At 42.0% G+C, this 21,683-nt stretch overlaps 1 protein-coding gene across 3 annotated transcripts in view; it reads left to right on the top strand.

Annotated features, from left to right (window-relative positions):
• Positions 1-21,683, top strand: part of NCAM2 (neural cell adhesion molecule 2) — a 393,282-nt gene that overhangs the window by 266,510 nt on the left and 105,089 nt on the right. For all 3 annotated transcript variants that reach the window (XM_075263468.1, XM_075263470.1, XM_075263471.1), the window contains exons 6-8: positions 1,432-1,549; positions 7,170-7,330; positions 18,451-18,596. In XM_075263468.1, coding sequence (XP_075119569.1) covers positions 1,432-1,549; positions 7,170-7,330; positions 18,451-18,596 — 425 coding nt within the window. The remainder of the gene's footprint in view (positions 1-1,431; positions 1,550-7,169; positions 7,331-18,450; positions 18,597-21,683) is intronic.

Genomic DNA, 21,683 nt, shown 5'->3' on the forward strand with positions numbered 1-21,683 from the left:
TAATACAGCGCCATAGATAGATAGGTTGAGTTCAACTTTTTAGAGAAAGACGTGGACTTCAATTTGAAGTATCATTAATACTACTTCCACAATCTACAAAGCTGAACACAAGGTTCTTAACATTATTTTGATCAAGGCGAAGAAGTCCCATAGCGACCATCCTACTGAGGTCATCATAGTGATCGCTATATAGTGGTTCTTCTGGGTGTAACACCAGATGGCAATTGCCAATACGTCAGCATGGCACCCACATGAGGAGAGAGCCAGCAGCTCAACCCTTGGCACCCTTGCTGCCAGGCTAAGTCCCCAGGTTTGGAGCTACACTACTCCAGAGACACAAAACCACAGCAATTACAGCCACAATAATATAATAATAATACATTTTATTTATATAGCGCCAACATATTCCACAGCGCTGTACAATTTGTAGGGTTCAAATACAGACAGAAAGATGCATTACAAGAGCTTGCAAGAGCTTACAATCTGAGGTAGAGGGGGTGACACAAGAGGTAGCAGGGGCGGTATTGCTTATACAGAGGTCAGACACTTTTGTAATAGAGGTGACAGTCATTACACAAACATAAAACTGTATGAGCCATCACTAGTGGTGTCCTGTAACATGTGGATGGAGCTTGGACATATAAAGTTAGCCTGAGATGGCATCATATCATGTGGGGAAATGTGGGAGCGGGGAGAGAGAAGGGTTAAATTTTGGGAATTCTAATTATAGTACGGAAGGGTTTACATTAGGAATTGTGATAGGCCTGTCTGATAAGATGTGTCTTTAGTTTGCGTTTGAAGCTGTAGAAATTGGGAGTTACTCTGATTGTCCGGGGTAGAGCATTCCAGAGAAATGGTGCAGCTCGGGAGAAGTCTTGTATACGAGCGGGGGAGGTTCTGATAATAGAGGATGTAAGTGTTAGGGCATTGAGTGAGCGGAGAGCACGGGTTGGGCGGTAGACAGAGATGAGGGAGGAAATGTAGGGAGGTGCGGCATTATGGAGAGTCTTGTGGATGAGAGTGATAACTTTATATTTGCAATGCTTTACTATCTGAACAGGTTTCAAAAAGTTGAACCAACTTCAGTAATCCATGATAGTCCTGTCCAAGAAGCTGAGATATGAGTAGGATCTTTTCCTAACTACCAAAATGCAGAGTAGACTTGAGCACCCATTGCACTGGTATCTCTGAGGTTAGATGCCACTGATCATAAAATGAGTATAATTTTGCAATATCTCAGCTTTTTAGGAGATGGGAAACAAGTTTAACAAAGTAACTATTTTTAAAGTTATCATTAATGTTGTTTTACTAATGTTGGAAGTTCATTAAATTCTTAGTCTTTTGAATATTTTAAGCTTCCTTTTATTAGCTCGTTTCATTATAATTAACATCAAATTGGTGAAATAATTTTTTTATATTTTTTTTTCTCAGTTCCGCCAGCTATTCTAATCCAACAAAGATCCTTCAATGCGACTGCAGATCGCCAAGAGGATATTACTATATTTTGTCGTGCCACTGGCTCTCCCAAACCTTACATTAGCTGGCACAGGTAAGCTTTTTTTCAGACTACCAGTAATGTCTCTTTAATATTGTCAAGTTATATCTTTGGGTAGTTAAAGGGATATTTCGATCTCAATAATATAGTTGTATTCCTTTAAATAATTATTTATGGGTCCCAAATCTAGGGAGGGTTTCAAGGCAGTGGTTTTATGGTTATAACTGCCACCTTGCTGGCCCTGTTTGGCCATGGCTCTCCTGAATGATGATCTACACGAACAGTGACTGATGCCAATGAGCAATCTGTAGTGATCAAAACATTCATTAGTTGCAACAAAGCCGGTGAGTTAGTGGTAAGTACATGCCGTTATAACCTTACTACTTACTAAAGAAACCCTCCCTTGACCCATAATGTGCTGCTAACTACCGACCTGGCTCTAACCACCATTTTTCTTGGTTTTGGTCCACTTTGTTTATTCTTGCCTAATTGTCTATATTTCCATTAAATTTCTTTTCAACCCATTACAATCTGGCTTTCTCACTCTATACTCTACTGAAATGGCACAGTGAAAAGTCTCCACTGATCTACTGATGTTCCAGTTTATTGGCCTTATGGACACTGTTGGTTCTGGACACTGGACACTTGGTTCTCCTCCAATCTCTCAGACCACCCTTTCAGTGTACATTTATGGGCTCTGTCACTTCTCTTCCCCTGTTGGGGTTCCCCTAGGCTCAGTGCTAGGTCCTCTCAGTAGCATCTACATGCTGATATAACATCTAACTGTATACCTCCTCCCATGGCATCACTGCACCAGTGACTGTGTCTAATATTGCATCTTCCCTCTGAAACTGAACCTTACAGAGACTGTTGTTTCCACATCGACTAATCTACCTAACCCTAATATTTTCATTTCATTTTGCAGCCTTACTGCAATACTGAAGCAGAACACTCACTGCCTTGGGGTTTTGTATGACTCAGACCTTTCCATTATCCCCAATATCCAATTGCTCACACATTCATGCAAACTGCACCTCAAAAACATCTCCAGAATCTGCCTTTTCCTACACATGGAAAAATTATTGGGGCTCTGATTCACTCTCACCTTGACTACAGTAACTCCTTAGTAATCAGTCTTCCCCCTCACTAAACTCTCCCCTCTACAATCTATTCTGAATGCAGCGGCCAGGCTCATCTATCAGGCTAGACGCTACAGCGATGGCTCCTGTTTGTGCACTGATTGCCTATTCACTGTAAAATACAAAATAAACTTATCATTCTCACCCACAAAGCTTTACATAATGCTACACCTTCCTATAGTTCTCCTTCATCTCTGTCTACCTCCCAATCTATGACTTACATCCTCTATTATCAGAACCTCCCACGCTCGTATACAAGACTTCTCCTGAGTTGCACCACTTCTCTGGAATGCTCTATCCTGGGCAATCAGATTATCTCACAACTTCTACAGCTTCAAGCGCAAACTAAAGACACATCTCTTCTATAGCTTGTATGAGGAGCTCCCCACACAATCTGACACACCCCCCACACACACAAACCTCTCCCTCTGGAATATCTTGGGCATGCCTTTGATCACATCTTTCTCAAGACCTTTCTTCTTCCAAAAGGTGTGGGTCCCACAGGTAGTATATTACTTTCACTTGCAGATATGAACTGATGCCCTGTCCCACATAGAGTACACCTGTGAATGGTTGCTCTATGTGATTTATTATATGTTGTAATTTTATTTTTGGCTCAAGAGCTTCATGCTAGACCCATATCATCGTAAGCCAAAACCACAGATTTTGAAGACAGTTATGTAAATATCCAAGTATTCATGTGTATGACTAACTGGGGTTAGGATGTCGCCATCTCATGTGTATAGCCAATCTTACGTGTATTAGTTATTCCACCCATTTTTATTAGAATTATACTTTATTCAGCATCAAAACGAAATGGAAAAATATCAGGTCTTCCATTATTCACTATTTATACTCAACTCTATGCTTTGCCTTAATGGTTTCTAATATTACAACAACAAATAGGACAATGTGTTTTGTGTTGACTGAGTATTTCATGCGTATCGGAGCCTCTCGACTCTTCCCCGATGGCAGAAAACAAGAAAGAAAATAATCAGGGACTTTGATATCATCATGCTTTATTATAATGATATTCATAATTCCTACCAAAATATGTGTTATATCAGGAGGACACACAATTTATTACACAAACTAGAAATTTATTGAAGTCTTCATAAAAGTGGAAGCAGATACAAGAAAAATACAGAATAGTTACATTGGCTGCCATAGTCTGTCTCTGTCCTGAAGGGGTCATGTCAGAGGCCCAAAACCCTAGGACTGTAGGTGTGTGTCTCCCGAACAATGTGATAGGGATTCTTGTATGTCAATAGTGTGTGCAGTTGACTGTTTATGCCACATTGATATGAATATTGTAATTTGATATCTAGTATCTAGCCATTTGTTCTTAAGAGAGAAAAGCTCCTGCCAGAGCAGCCGAACAGTCTTCTTGGCTTTGTACATTCGAAACACATGTATGGTTGACATACCCAAGCACGAGAGTGTACGAAGGAGAGCCAAATGAGTGTTCACTTGACCTGGTCATGGGTAACTTTGGTCAGTGTCACATTTGTATGAAGTTATGGCACTCATGTTGTGGGTTTCCTCTGGACCTCCGATTTCTGTAAACACTACAGGTGCATGCTTAGGTTAATTGACTTCAGTTGGAGAAAGCTGATCATCTTAGAACAGGGACGGATGAGAATTAGTAGAACATCCTCACGATCAATGGTGATGTCGATAGGCATGGAAAATTAGCAAATCTCCTAGGGCCTCCATAACCTTAAAGAGATTCTACCATTAAACGACCTTTTTTTTCTAATGAACATGTCGGAAGAGCCTTAAGAAAGGCTATTCGTCTCCTACCTTTAGACGTGGTCTCCGCCGCGCCATTCCATAGAAATAACGGTTTTAATTGGTATGCAAATGAGCTCTCCGCAGCAATGAGGGCGGGTCCCAGCGCTGAAAGGCCGATGAGCGCATCCCCATTGTTGCCCGAGAGCTCTTTCCTGCGCCGCCTCCTTCTTCTGCAGCAACTCCGCCTCTTCTGGCTTCTCTTGCTCTTGTAGTTCTATACAGGAGCATAGAGAAGCCACCCCAAAATGGCCGCCGGCCAGCTCCTGTATTGAACAGCAAGAGTGGCTACCCCGAAATGGCGGCCGGCCGGCTCCTGTATTGATCTGCAAGAGCGGCCATTTTTGGGTAGCCGCTCTTGCAGTTCAATACAGGAGCCGGCCGACGGCCATTTTGGGGGTGGCCTCTCTATGCTCCTGTATAGTACTACAAGAGCTAGAGAAGCCGGAAGAGGCGGAGTTGCTGCAGAAGAAGGAGGCGGCGCAGGAAAGAGCTCTCGGGCAGCAATGGGGATGCGCTCATCAGCCTTTCAGTGCTGGGGCCCGCCCTCATTGCTGCGGAGAGCTCATTTGCATACCGGTTAAAATCGGTATTTCTACGGAACAGCGCAGCGGAGACCACCTTTCTTAAGGCTATTCCGACGTGGTAATTAGAAGAAAAAGTAGTTTAATGGTAGAATCCCTTTAAGGACCTAAGGGAGAATCTAACAACCACTCTCTGTCATGGCCATTTGGTAATATTGTCCAGTTACAGAATGGAGGAGAAGAGGCTACATAGGAAGCTCTTCTTTAAAGTCTACAGGAATCTCTTGGCATCCACAAATGCTGTAAATTTCAATGGAGAGGTCCATGTAATGATCATGTAAAGATTCTACATGGGGATACTCTAGGAAATAAAGTACAGTCTGGTCCCATGTGATTGTGGCTACCACCAACCTTAAAGGGGTTTTATGGGACTATGCTATCAATTATTTATCTTTAGGATAGACCATCAATATTACTTTGGTACTGTCCAACACTGAGATTAACACTGTAGGAGATACAGTACAGTCTGGGCCCCATGTGATTGTGGCTACCACCAACCTTATAGGGATTTTATGGGACTGTAAGGTAAAGTTGGTAAAGTCCAAAACTCAGGTTACCACTGGTGATTAGCATTTAATAAGCTTGTGACACTTGGATAAGCTTCATTTCCTTTTCTCAGGAGATTGAGATCCTGTCCAGTGGTCACACGGCCATACTACAGCTCAGTCTCATTCACAGGCATTACATAAAGTTTGGCACTTTGCTCGGTGGGCATTGGAAAGCCCAACAAACCTATCAAAATGCTGCAGCCGCTTCCACCAACTGATCCGTAGGGGTTCTAGGTTTTGACCTCCCAATCTGATATTGATGACCTATCCTAAAGACAAGTGATCGGACATCTCGGAGAACTCCTTTAATATAGTCCTAATGCTAAAACAGAAAAACTTTGCAAACACTTGGAGAGATCTCTTCTTAGCGAGAATAAAACATCTATAGACCTCATACTTTTTTTTTGTTGTCATTCTCTGCCTAGAATTCCCAATGTAAATTGGATGTCTACATGATTTGTCATTTGTCTCTTCTAGACAAAGTTATTGTAATTTGTTTACAGCACTTTTGGTCTCCATACTTCCATGGGATCTGCAGCAATATCCGAATATAACTAGAAGCCTCCAGGCCTACAGAGTCTGAGCAGGCCCTTGACAGCTATCTTCTGTGTGCGGTGTGATTTACTGTGATTGACAGTGTCTATTCCGGGGAGATCTAAACACTGTGCACTTGTTCCTAATATTAGCAGGGAAGAGGTGCATATCAATGATAAGAGAGGAGACGTGGGGAGCTATGTCTTGTCCAAAGCGGCTCCATTGAAAAATTCATCTTGACATTACATTGATGAAGTGAATGCCGCATTTCATTAAGAACAAGGCGATAAACATTGGGCTGTCACCCATTAGAAAGTGATTTGTCAATGACAGTTAACCTAAGTTCTAATTAATATGGGAACAATGGGATCAACTAACCCAGAAGAACCCAGAAGGATACCGCTATCTTATACGCGATGAGATAAACCTCGATAATGAGGACTCTTGTTTCTCTTGTCTCCTAGAAGTCTACGTAGTAAGTTCCCTGTAGGTTGTCTGAGCTTCTCGAAGGCCAAGGAGCAACTTTTCATTTATTACATTCTCTTTTCTCATTCGGATTTAGTATTTGAGTCTTTGTTACCTTTGCTATTCGCCATGCAGGTGGTAAAGGGTTTGCTACAATGCGAATACCCCCCCCCCTGTCTTGTCCAATATGGCCTCCATAGTGTTGTCATAACTTCCCTAGAGGGAAACTATTTCTATGGAGACAGTACAGAACACCCGGCTACTCTGTTTCTGTAACTATGAAGCTATGGGAACAGTGTAGCTCAACTGAAAGGAAATGGCCTATTTTTTGATAGTCCATCAAAATGGACCACATTGCTCGTAAAAACGGATCTCGAGCTAAATCCCCTATCGGTATGTCTTTGGAGTGTTGGTGGAAACTTACGCAGACATCAAATGCCTTGACATGTAGTTCTTGGCTGGATTCAAACCAAAAACTCCAACGTTACGATCCAAGAATGCTAACCACTGAGCCACCACGTTCCATCAATGTCACAGTCTTCTTTCTTGTGTTATTTCTTATGTCACATTCTTCTTGCTTGTCACATTTCCTTTGTGATTGTTTCCTTTGTAGGAACGGAAAAATGCTTGAAGAAAATGACAAGTATTCGTTACGAGAAGACAATACGGAATTAACAATCAAAAATATCATTAACAGTGATGCCGGATCTTATACCTGCCGAGCAACCAACAAAGCCGGATTTAGTGAAAAGCAGTCCTTTCTCCAAGTGTTTGGTAAGTCTGTTATGTACTAATGACACCTTTCAGCGAGGAAACTCACGTCTCAAATATTTTATAAAATCACATTGTGTACTTTTAGCCCTTATAATAACAATCTCCTATTATATGGATTTAATGGCCATATTGTAATGCAGAGTAGCTGAATATCCTTTTTAGGTCCCATTGTGAGGCACAACTTGGCAAAAAACTATTTCATATCAGACTCTGATTCTGTTCTGTGTTGAAAAAAGTCACATTCAGAGCTGTAATAATATTACCAAACAAATGTGTATCTGCTGCAAAACCACTGCCGGTATCGTAGTGCTGCTGTTTTACTAGGCAGTGCCTATCTATCTATTATCTATCTATCCTTACATCTATCTATCTATCTATCTATCTATCTATCTATCTATCTATCTATCTATCTATCTCCTATCTCTCTATCTATCTATCTATCTATCTATCTATCTATTATCTATTTATCCTTACATCTATCTATCTATCTATCTATCTATCTATTATCTATCTATCCTTACATCTATCTATCTATCTATCTATCTATCTATCTATCTATCTATCTATCTCCTATTTATCTATCTATTATCTATCTATCCTTACATCTATCTATCTCCTATCTATCCTTCTCTCTCCCCTCTCCCCCCTCTCTCTCCCCTCTCCCCCCTCTCTCCCCCCTCTCTCCCCCCTCTCTCCCCCCTCTCTCCCCCCTCTCTCCCCCCTCTCTCCCCTCTCTCCCCTCTCTCTCCCCTCTCTCTCCCCTCTCTCTCCCCTCTCTCTCCCCCCTCTCTCTCCCCCCTCTCTCTCCCCCCTCTCTCTCCCCCCTCTCTCTCCCCCCTCTCTCTCCCCTCTCTCTCTCCCCTCTCTCTCTCCCCTCTCTCTCTCCCCTCTCTCTCTCCCCTCTCTCTCCCCCCTCTCTCCCCTCTCTCTCTCCTTTCTATCTCTCTCCCTCTATCTCTCTCCTTCTAGGCTCCATAGAATGTATAGCACAACCATTCTGGACACTGATATTAGCGAAAACTGGGGAATCTTGAATGTATCCTGTACAAGCAGGAAGCTTCCCCTGTGATCTGCTTGTACTGTCACTGCTCTGTTAAGCTGAGGCCTAAAGGAAATTCAGCTTTTTTTTTTTGTTGCAGTTTTTAGAGGCATAGCCAAGAATGGCTATAATAGGGATGGGAAATATATAGGAAGTTAATATACTTCTACCTATGGTCCACTCCTGGCTTTGGCTAAAAAAAACCTCAGCAAAATCTGCAACAAAAAAAGCTGCGTTTCTGCAACGTGGGGCCTTAGGCTAAGGCTCCACGGGCTGGAAACACCACACTAAAGCGCTGCGGGAATAACCGTGGCGTGAATGCATTGCGGTTGTTCCCGTAGCGCTTTGAACAGTATTTTCCTTTGCGGACTTTCTGTTACAATTATATCTACAGGGAAGCCGCCGGCGTTTCCGTAGATATAATTGACATGCATGTACGTGCTGCGATTATTTCCCGTGAAGTGGGCATGGAATTCGCATGAATCCCATCCACTTTGCAAGTACTGTAAAACACCACGATTTTTACTGCGGCATTTCCACCATGGGCAAATCGCGGCGTTTACGACCCGTGGGGCCCTGGCCTTAAAACGTCTTCCGATGGTGAAGGAGTGGAGTGCAACAGGTGACTTGGGACCCCATACAATTAATTTGTGAGAATCCATTTACCACTTTAGGCTAAGGCCCCATGAAGCCGTTCACTGGAAAAAAGCACTGCGGGGAAAAGTACGGTTGCGATTTTTCCCACAGCACTTTTCATCGAAAGGTTTCCGCTGCAGACTTTCTGCTTTTGTTATACCTATAGGGAAACCGCTGGCGTTTCCATAGGTATAATTGACATGCTCCAACGTAAAGTATCCATATATTTTTCTGCATTGTGTGGATGGGATTCTCTAGAATCCCATCCACTTTGAAGGGACTGTAAAAAATCATGGTTTTTGCCACTGCAGAGTTCATGTCACATGTGGCCCCGGCCTTAATCGTTTTTTGCTCTTGCGTCTTTGCGTTGTTAAAAGGGTTATTCTCATCTCAGCAAATCACTGCTGGCATAAGAATAATGGTTCCTCTTCCAAACCCCTACTCCCGGATTTCTAGCTACATAGAAACATTGTAGCTCAGCCATTTGCAGAGATAGGAATGACCTTGTAAAATCTCTGACGTGTATGGTGACGGACAGATTTCCTATTATTCAGTTTTACAGACCCACTGGCACTTATATGACTCTGATGCATACATGTGACCCTGCATTAACCCTTACTACTATGAACAGACATGCAAAAGAACTTGCCAATATTACTTTCAGTCCAGTTGAGTATGGACCCATATGGGCACCATATTATGTATCAGTACACCGATCTATAACACAACTTAGTGCATTGACTGTATTTTGCCCCTTAACTACAGTCAGACAAGGAAAACATAAGGTCCAGCACCTACATCTCTGCTCTGCAATTTTGATCGATTTTTAGAAAGTTTATCAGGAAGGAACTGGAGCATCCAGATTTCATTCGGAGTGATATTTTTGGCAGCTGCAGTCAGGTCTGGCTTGTTAGAAAGGTTAAGAGACCTGTCAGGGATGCAGCCATGCGGTTTGCAGGTTCCTTAACTAAGCACAGTCCTTCCCAGAACAACTTGGCTGCAATCTATTCCATGAAATCATTCATAACAATATAGCAGAGTTGGATTTGTCATCTGATTCTTTGCACTGTATTATGATCTAATGGGGGATGTATGCCAATCGGCATACAAACATATATCTACTATATCGGTCTGAATGACTGTTTTAGTAACATTGTGAAGGTCTGCCTCTTAGTCTATTACTATGCCGTGCAGGATCACAATCGATACGTTCTGGTTTAACTTGGAATACAAAATTATATATTTTCTTAGGTGATAATGATAGCAAGCAGCGATGGAATATTTATACACAATATATCATATCCTGCAAGTTAAATATACACACAGAGATATTGCAAGAAAATAACATTTTGACAGCGATTCCTTTTTTTTTTTTTCCCACAAGTGCTTCTTTGAGAAATGTACTATTGCTTCCAGCGCTTTTGGCACATAAAATGTCATTTTAGATAATACAAAAAAATCACTGAGGACTTATGAGTTTATAACCTTAGCGGGAGAATTGGAGGATTATGCTCTGTTATGGCGATACAATGTGAAATGATCTGCTGTAAGGGAAGAATTACGGAAGACATCGCTTTTGCACCAGGACGGAAAATTTAGAAGCTTATAAATATTTATGGTTTTAGGCTGGATTGGGTGTATATGTGGTTTGGCACCGGCAGAATGCCACATTATATCATCTACAAATGCAGCTGGTTGGCGGCATGTAGCATGGCATTGCCATCCCTGAGCGCCATCAAATAGGTCCAGAAATCTGCAGTGATTAATATATAATATAGAAAAATTGATATATGTAATGTTTCATTTATTTGTTCATAAAACAGAAAATCATGAAGTTTTCTAATATAGATTAGATAGATGGATGGATGTAAGGAAAGATAGATAGATGATAGATGATTGATAGATAGATAGATAGATAGATAGATAGATAGATAGATAGATAGATAGGAGATAGATAGATAGATAGATAGATAGATAGATGATAGATAGATGATAGATAGATGATAGATAGATGATTGATAGATAGATAGATAGATAGATAGATAGATAGATAGATAGATAGATAGATAGATAGATAGATAGATAGATAGATAGGAGATGGATGGATGGATAGATAGAGGATGGATAGATAGAGGATGGATAGATAGAGGATGGATAGATAGAGGATGGATAGATAGAGGATGGATAGATAGAGGATGGATAGATAGAGGATGGATAGATAGAGGATGGATAGATAGAGGATGGATAGATAGAGGATGGATAGATAGAGGATGGATAGATAGGATGGATAGATAGAGGATGGATAGATAGAGGATGGATAGATAGAGGATGGATAGATAGAGGATGGATAGATAGAGGATGGATAGATAGAGGATGGATAGATAGAGGATGGATAGATAGATATTTGGAATGCATTTCTATACACAATTCTGTGGACCTGAAGTCCCCACTAGAGGGCGTTTAGAACCTTTCTACATACAATTACATATTTAGAGAGAACCTGTAACCTTCTCCAACCACTGAAAAGATCTTTCCATGGTTTTTTGTCCCTTTCTCCTTTTTTGGGGTACTCTAGGGTCACACTTGCATCAGCACTTGCAGTTCCCTTCTTCTGATCCGTTGGTTGACCAAAATAATGGATGACCAGATCAGTTCTATGATGGACACAAACGGAGCTCAAAGGACTTGTCCATAGAATCTTATTAACTGAAATCGCCAGATTGCAGAACTTTTTTGTTCACTGGCTGTGTATTGGAGTCTCTGAATAGAGACTCTGGTGATATGATCAGTCTGGGTAAGGCGTCCCAGAGAGTGGGGTCTGCATGGCGGGATGGCAGGAGGCTTGGGCTCCTTATTATTTAAGGTGGATCCTGAGGATGGACAGTTTATTGGTAACTGCTGTTCTACCAGGGTGGCAAGGAGTTCTTCAGAAAGTTTAAGTAGTCAGGGCCTAAAATGAAAAGATAAAATACATAAAAATTGTATCCTTTAGTAGCAGTGCGTCCATAATAAAAAGTGCACTGAAAAATGAATATGTAAATGAAGACTCAAGTAGCCAATGGGCATATCCAGCTGATCTGGTCAATCTCTGCTAAACCCGATTCTGGGTTATTTATTGACATGGATGACACCTACAATGTCAAAATCTGCAAAGTGTTTGTCTTTGTGAGGTCCTGATTAGAGATAAGCGAGTAGGTATTCGATAGAATACTATGGTATTCTAAATACTCATACTTGTTTGAATACTATCACTATTCGCAGTAAATATTCGATTTAGAACCAGCATTGATTGGCTGAATGCTATACAGTGTACAGCATTCAGCAGGCTCGTCCTTGCTAGTCAGGAGAGCTGGCAGCTTGTGTTTATGCGGGAGCTGACTTTTTCTCATAGGAATGCATTGACCAGCGTTGATTGGCCAGTGTACAGCATTCGGCCAATCAACGCTAGTTCTGCTGGAGGCTCGTCTGTAAGGAGGCGGAGTCTAAGATCAAACCACAATGGAGACTGCTGTGGTCCGATCTTAGACTCCACCTCTTCACAGATGAGCCTCCGGCAGAACCAGCCTTGGTTGGCCGAATGCTGTACACTGGCCAATCAACGCTGGTCAATGCATTCCTATGAGAAAGTCAGCTCCCGCATAGACCACAAGCTGCCAGCTCTCCCGACTAGCAAGGACGAGCTTGCTGCAGAACCAGCATTGATTTGCCGAATTCTATACAGTGTATAGCATTCGGCCAATCAATGCTAGTTCTGCAGGACGAGTAAGGACCAGTTCACATTAGCGCTTGCCCCCCGTCCGGAAGGAGTCCGCCGGAGGACGGAATACCAGTGCAAGTACAAGCGTTGTGCAGTTAAAGCGCACGGACCCCATAGAGTATAATAGGGTCAGTATGCTTGCTGTGCACTGCCCACATGAATCATTCGTGCGGACAGTGCGCTGCAAGAACACGGACCCATAATAGTCTATGGGGTCTGTGTGCTTCAACTGCACAGCGCTCCTCCTAAACACTCTCCTCCTGCTACTCGTGGACTTGATGACTCTCCTTTAGTCGAATAGTGGTTTCCCCTGAAATGAACATTTATTTATTTTTTTTCCCATAAACTATAATGGGATTCGATATTCGACCGAGTAGTCGAATATTGAGGCTCTACTCGAAACGAATATTGAATCTCGAATATTTCACTACTCGCTCATCTCTAGTCCTGATAACGTTGAGCTCAGGACTGGTGCAGGCAATGAATGGAATGAAATACTCAAAAGGGCAAAGAGAGATGACATTGAGATGATCCAGATGTGCTTTGAAGACACTTAAGTCTTCATTTGCATATATAAGGTCTGTAACACTCTAAGTAATGGATACAACTTTAGTAAGATCTCTTTAGGTCACAATCGGTAATGGCGGTCATGGATAGGGGTGACATGTTCTCTAAAAGTGCACCTCCAGTTATAAACAACTTGTCATAAATTAAATGCACTTGCATATAAGAAACATTGTAACGTGTCTCCTTCACTTATTAAGCCGCTCTCCCTCTCCTTATCTTCCATCTCACTGCTTTGTTACATTATATCTGTCTCGTAGTCAGCCTCACACATACATCTCTAGGCAGGGGAAGGAGGGAGTGAGATTCTCCTGCCATAAGGTTTCAGGTGTGGAAAAAATACTGCAATGTATGAATGCATTAAAAATTTAAAGTGTTAAATTATTTTTTAAATTATATATAAAATATTAAATTTGTGAATTACCAAAATTAAGTGAATGAAGAAAAGAAAGATGTAAATCCCATCAATATTCGGTGTGACCTTTTCCCTCCATCAGTTCTTCTCGCTACTTGCAGACAGTTTTTGGCAACAGTGCGCTGAATTCAGGTATGCGCCCCAGTGCTGGAGATATCAGTTCCATTAGTTTCATCACCAATATCTCCCCACTGTCAGAAGGGAGGGGCCTCACTGCCTAATGTCATCGCTGGGCCATGAGGAACACCCCCACTGTCAGTACAAGTCTACGGAGGGCATTCCTCACAGCCCTGTGATGGCATTAGGCTGTAAAACCCGTCCTTCTGACAGTAAGGAGATATTGGTGATGAAATGAGTGGCACCAATATCTCCAGCACTTGTGCGTATACCAGGAAAGAGGACAGTGCCCTGAATCCAGCATAATCAACTTTCTAGCGGTATGTAATACCGCACATCGATGAGGACATGTCTGCTTTAAAAGGGGTTACAAACTTATCAAGTAGTAAATGCCTTTGAGGATTATAATGAGCAATAATTGATCTATAACATATTAGGAAATTATGATCTTGGTGGTTTTTTCATCCTATGATAGGTAAATATATATCTATTAGAGATGAGGGAGTAGTGAGATATTTGGGATTTGATATTTGTTTCGAGTAGAGCTTCAAATATTCGACTACTCGGTGGAATATCGAATCCCATTATAGTCTAAGGGAAAAAATGCTCGTTTCAGGGGAAACCACTATTCAACTAAAGGAGAGTCACCAAGTCTACGAGTAGCAGGAGGAGAGTGTTTAGGAGGAGCGCTGTGCAGTTAAAGTGCACAGATCCCATAGACTATAACAGGTCCATGCACTTTAACTGCACAGCGCTTGCATTTCCGCTGATATTCCATTCGGGGGGTCCTCCTGTGGACTCCTTCCGGACAGGAGGCAATTGCTAATGTGAACTTACTCGTCCTGCAGAACCAGCATTGATTGGCCAAATGCTATACAGTGTACAGCATTCGGCCAATCAACACTGGTTCTGCCGGAGGCTCGTCTGTGAGGAGGCGGAGTCTAAGATCTGACCACAGCAGTCTCCATTGTGGTCTGACCTTAGACTCCGCCTCCTCAGACGAGGAGGCAGAACCAGCGTTGATTGGCCGAATGCTGTACACTGTATAGCATTCGGCCAATCAACGTTGGTCAATGCATTCCTATGAGAAAGTCAGCTCCCGCATATCGCAAGCTGCCAGCTCTCCCGACTAGCAAAGAAGAGCCTGCTGCAGAACCAGCGTTGATTGGCCGAATGCTGTACACTGTATAGCATTCGGCCAATCAATGCTGGTTCTGAATCGAATCTTTACTGCGAATAGGAGTAGTATTCGATTGAGTACAAATATTTCGAATACCGTAATACTCTATTGAATACCTACTCGATTGAATACTACTCGCTCTTCTCTAATAGCTATGTAATATATAGATCTGATACATTTCAGAACATTGCAGCTCAACTATATGGGAAACATAAATCTGAGCCCAGGAATCATCATTTTATCTCCTCAACATTTTGTCAGATTTCACATAAAGCCAATTCCAAGCCAGGAGTCAGCTTGCTCCCGGAGGAATCTTCTCTGCTCAATATTACCTGCCATGGGGGCAATGACCCACACCCTGACGGAGTCTTAAAGTAAAATGATGAGGATGACTACAGATAGACCTGTTTTCTCAGTTAAATTTTTTAATATTGTTTTTAGGAAACCTCCTAGACAGTTATAAGACGGTTTTATCCCCGTTTGTTTTGTTCTTCCATTGTAGATTTCCTATAAGACAATACAGAACATTTCCTTGCAATGCTTTATGAAATCACATACAAGACATTGACATATAAGTGAAATCTCTTCAAGCCACTTATTTTCTTATTTCCCTTGTTGTACTGCTGCTGACGGTTACTGAACTTATTTTCACGTATTTTCCCTGAACAGTTCTTCATGTGACAGTGGTTGATGTATATGTGTAGTATATACTGTATACTGTGTGTTTGGGTAATGTCATGCTTTAGGTGCCTACTGTACATATATTTATTATTTTATTAGCAGTGGTGATGACTCTCATTAGGGAGAGACTGGTACAGGGATTTATTAGACCATGCAAGCCCTGCTAAGAATTCTGGGTACGGAATGCAAATAAGACCTCATTGTTGTAAAAGAGGAATTTGTTCCTAGCGCCACCTATTGGTAGCACCCTATAGATCAAAACCTGGCTTTCAAAGAAACCTAAGGGCCAAGCCAATATAAGTCCTCCAAAATGAAGTTCCATTCCACAGCCAGGCATTGATCTATAGGGTGCTACCACCAGTAGGTGGTGCTAGGGACCCCCTTCTGACCCACATCGAGACCTCTTACACAGCCAACCAGTACCCTACTCTGGTGACAGGCAAAAACTTGAAACAGCTGTCTATGGATGGGGACCTCTTCCTTCTGGAGGAGTTATCCTGGCTTGGCTATTATTCCCAGATTATACCCTTAGATTTTTTAGAAACTATGTTTTAATCTATAAGGAGCAACCTTCCAATAGGTGGCGCTAGGAGCAAATTCCTCTTTTTCACCAATGAAGTTTATTTGTATTCCTTACCTTGACTTTCATTATATTTTATCGACTGTGGTAGATTTCTCCCATTGTAGTCCTCTGAGACTGATCATGGTGGAACTTGGAAGATGTTGCCTTGGGTGCCATATTTGAATGAGAAGCAACATGGTAGTAGGGCTTGTTTCCATGATGCCTTGTAGCCACATGTCACACAAAGGCATAGAGAACATTAAATGTGTGTGTGTGTGTATATATATATATATATATATATATATATATATATATATATATATATATATATATATAGTTAGTAAATGATACCATCTAGGGAAGTCTGTGTAACAGAGTCTGAAAACACCATGACTGTGGGGATGAGAGCTCTAGAACCTACTGAAACATGGCTGAGTTGGTTTTTGGCTTTAAGATAAGTCAACAACTTGAGATCAGTGGGGGTCTGACAACAGGTGCCCTCACGGATCAGCTAGCAGTGTTTGTACTTCACAGATCATGTAACCCTCACCATCATCGTCACATAGCTTGTTCGCAACTGTTTCATTCAAGTGTTTGGGCTGAGATGCGATGTCTTGCACAGCTACCAATCTTCAATTGATGACCTATCCTCAGAATAAGGCATGAATTGATGAACCTTGAAAGTCCCTTTAATGACTTAACTACTAGAGATGAGCGAACAGTGTTCTATCGAACACATGTTTGATCGGATATCAGGCTGTTCGATGTGTTCGATTTGAATCGGACATCACGTGGAAACTCCAAAAAAATTTGATTCCCCTCCCACCTTCCCTGGTGCTTTTTTTGCACCAATAACAGCGCAGGGGAGGTGGGACAGGAACTACGACAACGGGGGCATTGAAAAAAAATTGGAAAAAGTAATTGGGTTCTAGTGCACCCTCGGCTCAGCTACATCTGATGGGCTGACCGGCACACGGTGTAGTTGAGCAGAACTGGCTCAACACTGCTGAGTCTCTGCATACCCATAGGAATGCATTGGCCAGCCTTCGGCCAATCAGCGCTGGCTCTGCCGGAGGAGGTGGAGTCTAAGGTCGGACCTGAATGGAGACTGGTGTGGAGCGATCTTAGACTCCGCGTCCTCCAGCAGAGCCAGCGCTGATTGGTCGAATTCCGTACTCTGGCCAATCAGCGCTGTCCAATGCATTCCTATGGGAAAAAGTTAGCTTGCGAAAATCGCAAGCTGACAGGGATTTCCATGAAATAAAGTGACTTTTATGCCCACAGACATGCTTCCCCTGCTGTCCCAGTGTCATTCCAAGGTGTTGGTATCATTTCCTGGGGTGTCATAGTGGACTTGGTGACCCTCCTGAGACGGATTTGGGTTTCCCCCTTAACGAGTATATGTTCCCCATAGACTATAATGGGGTTCGAAAGCCGTTTGAACACTCGAACAGTGAGCGGCTGTTCGAATCGAATTTCGAACCTCGAACATTTTAGTGTTCGCTCATCTCTATTAACTACATGATGGTGCAGTGTTAAAGGGGTGGTCCAGGAATCTAAGCAACCCATGGGAAATGTCAAATAAAGTAAAGTGTTCTCCAATGTCCTCCTCTAGTGCCCTTTCCCCCCTCATTCTGCTACTGCCCTGAACCTCAGGTGACCGCTGAATGCAATGTCACTGGAGAGGGACTAATGACATTATTCACATACGTCACTGGTTCCTTACAAGGCCACTCTCTGGTCTTCATGGCACAAGACGTCAAGGGCAGGGGTGGCAGACAACAGGACATCGGGGACAGGAGATTTGTGCCTCTCGGTATCACGATGGCTTGCGCCTCCTGTGCTCCTTTTACCAGTCTCCGCTCTGCTACATCACTGCAGGTTTTAGTATTATTAACAGCGCTGTTGACTATATAAAACATAAGGCAGCTAATTTCATTGCATGATTTCTAAGCTCCAATATAAAACATTGTTGAAGAAGAATAAATGTCCAGACAGTAACCTTGATTAAGCAATATAACATAGCAAAGCAATTTACTGTTATGGGCGCTTGTAGATTAAACAAACATTGGCAATTGCAATACCGGCTCCTCTCCCTGCCCATGAGTCTTGTTGCTAAGTTACGCTATTAAATAATTTAAGCAGTAATTTAATTAATTTTCTTAACAGTGCAGCCTCATATTATACAATTGCAAAATGAGACTACGGTTGAAAATGGTCATGTGACCCTGACATGCGAAGCCGAAGGAGAACCCATACCAGAGATTACATGGAAGAGAGCCAGCGATGGAAAGACCTTCACGGATGGAGACAGGGTGAGAGTCCTCCTCTTTATAAGTTTTGATTTGATGTTAATTGATATATTGATCCTATTGGTGCATGGACTCAAAGGACCAACCAATCAATCCGCAACACCCCCCAAAAAGGTAGATAGATAGGTAGATCACCTTGAAGACTAGATATGGGGAACCTTGAAAGATTTGTTTTGCAAAAATTTGCACGGATTGTCCACCTGTTTTGGACAGACCTGGACTGGAAATGCTATTAATATACTGTGTGATCTCTTCAGACCCCAGAGTATAATAAGTGGCCCGTTGTAGTGTCCAGTGGTCCCTCAGTATTCTCAACATCAGTATGCCCAATGTGACTGTTGAGGCCCAGCCTGTGACATAACCCGGTAGGTCGGGAGAGGACACCAAGGGAGCTCGAGAGCAGCAGAGTCCAGGAAATGTGAGGCAACATGAGTATAAGTATTTATCATGTTTCTGTACCATCCCTGGGCCTCTTCTCTGGAGACAAGTTCTAGAAGTTTTCAGGTTGGGTCCAAGCATAAAACTTTTGGAAATTCTGGATGAATCTGCTTCATTCTTATCTGGTCAATCATCTTTATTGAAGACATGAAGACTATGAATTTGGATTTAAGTAGTATACAAAAAGTGTTAAATAAACCAAAATATATATATTTTTTTTATTTTTTAAAGTAACCCCCTTTCACTTTGACAACTGTTTTGCACACTCCCAAGCACCTTCATGAGGTAGTCACCTGGAAAAGTTATCCAACAGTCTTGAAACAGTTCACAGAGATACTAAGTATATATTGTCTGATTTTCTTTCACTCTGCAGCCTAACTCATCCCAAATTATCTCAATTAGATTAGGTTGGTTGACCATGGAGGTCATGTTATCTGACTAAGCATCCCATCAATGCTCTTCTTGGTCAAATAGCCCTTAAGTAGCCTGTAGGTGTGTTAGGAATAATTGTCTTATTGCAAAAACACTGATGGCCCCACACTTTTTTGGTTACTACATAACTCCATATATGTACTTTCATCCACTCAATATGAATCCACAATGTAGAAAAGTTATAATAAAAGTATAAAAACATGGATGAAATTGTGTGTATATGGCAAGCAGTTGTTATTTTAAGGGAACCTATTTAAGCATATTGTGAAAGAATAGGTCCACTATGATTTGCTTCCAAAGGTTTCACATCCATCTTGAGCCATCCCTGCCTTCATTATAAAAGTAACATTTATCGACCTTCACAAGAGACATAGAAGTGTCACCTATTGTTCGCAACATGTTGCTAAACAAAACCAAGCTGCAGAAAAAGCTCTGTCAACAGCCCAGCACATCACTTCTATTGTTCTTCTCTAGGGTTGAGGCGATCTTGAAATTTCAGGATTGTTTTTAAAATCCGATTTTCGATCATTTTCCAGCTGATCGTGATCATGAAATTTGCTCGATCGGGATCCGATCTTTCCCGATCCCGAACGATCAACACTATTAATGATATATAGGGTTGAGCCGATCTTGAGATAACCTCGATCCCGCTGATAAAGATTGGGATCGGAATTCCGATCGCGATCGTGAGATTTACTCGATTGCCGATCGGAATCCGATCTTTTCCGATCCCGATCGCTCAACCCTATTCTTCTCTATTAGAGCAGCCAAAAAACAAAAAATGATATAAAATGTCAGATTCATTTTTTACAGCAGACACCAATAGCACCTGACAGACCCCAAGGACTATGGAGTTTATTTACCAGGCAATTTATTTTTTTTCATTCATTCTGGAACAGAGCCTCAAACGTAACTGTGAACACAGACTTAATAAGCAGGAATTTTGATGCAAATTGTACAAAAATATTGTAGCACTAGGCACAAACAAAAGAAAAATCTAAATTTTTAAACCTATTTTTATAACATTTTGAAAAGCACAAACAAGAGGAGTCCAAACATGGTTCATTTTAAGACCATGCAATAATGTACAGTACATGCACCGCAGTCATGACATGGCATGAGGACTAGAATATGCGTAGGGGTGTAATTGTTACAACAGAGTAATACCTATCAATTAAGCTTAGCGAACTTAAGCCAGGGAGACCAGGTCTTGAGGAAAGCGGCGTGTTTGCCCAATACCCAGCTCGAAATCTCTTCAAACCTGCACACTTGGTTGACTTTAGCCACCCACTCCGAGTGGGTAGGAGCCGTGGGCTGCAACCACTTCTGAGGGATAAGGAACTTGGCGACATAAATGAGTTGATCTCTTTTGTGCATCTGGTAAAGCCAGAGCAATATGATGCAAAGATATCCGAGAGCCAGCTCCACAGATGGATTTGAGTGAAGCCTCTACTTCTTTCCAAAACACACAAATAGGGCAGGACCACCAAATGTGCGATAGAGAGCCGGTCTCTAGACCGCAGTGCCAGCAAAGGTCACTATGTGCCAGCTTGTAAGCAAAAAACCATTCCGGAGTTTTGTAACAGTGGGATAGACGTTTGAAGTGGTTTTCCTGAAGTCTAACGCAACAGGAGAACCCATGAGAAGTAGGTAATACTTGCTTGACCTGAGCATTGGCTTTGGAGAGGCCCAGCTTTTTCTCCCAGGACAGAATATGGCCTAGGGGTGTAATTAAAGGGTCTTGTGCCCAAGTGTAAAAGCCTAGCTTGGGCCACCCTGTACAACTTTTCTGAGAACCAGGAACTGTATCTCATTTGTACACATGCTTCCCATCATTCCCATCTTCTGTCATACACTTATTGTGCCGTCTTTTGTGCCACAAGCTTCTGTAAATAATCTCTCCACTATATGCTGATCAGCTGAAAAGGTTGTCATTTAAAGATTACTGTTTTCCTTTCTGACAGCGGAAGGTTGTGTATCATGAATTTGCATGTGTTTCACTCCAGCTCACCAGAGGCAAGAGTAATACATTCCAGATGCACAGACTGACAATCGTCAAAGGAAACTAGACAGGAGATCAAAATAGTTTAATGTGTCTTAGGGTCCATTCATACAGAGGATAATAGTGAGGAATTTGGTGTGGTATTTTCCACACTGAAAAAAAACCCTCCCATTGACTTCAATGGGTGCCTCTAGAATTTTCCGCTAGATACAAGATAA

Source organism: Leptodactylus fuscus, chromosome 2 (assembly GCF_031893055.1).
Source record: "Leptodactylus fuscus isolate aLepFus1 chromosome 2, aLepFus1.hap2, whole genome shotgun sequence".
NCBI classification, from domain to species: domain Eukaryota; kingdom Metazoa; phylum Chordata; class Amphibia; order Anura; family Leptodactylidae; genus Leptodactylus; species Leptodactylus fuscus.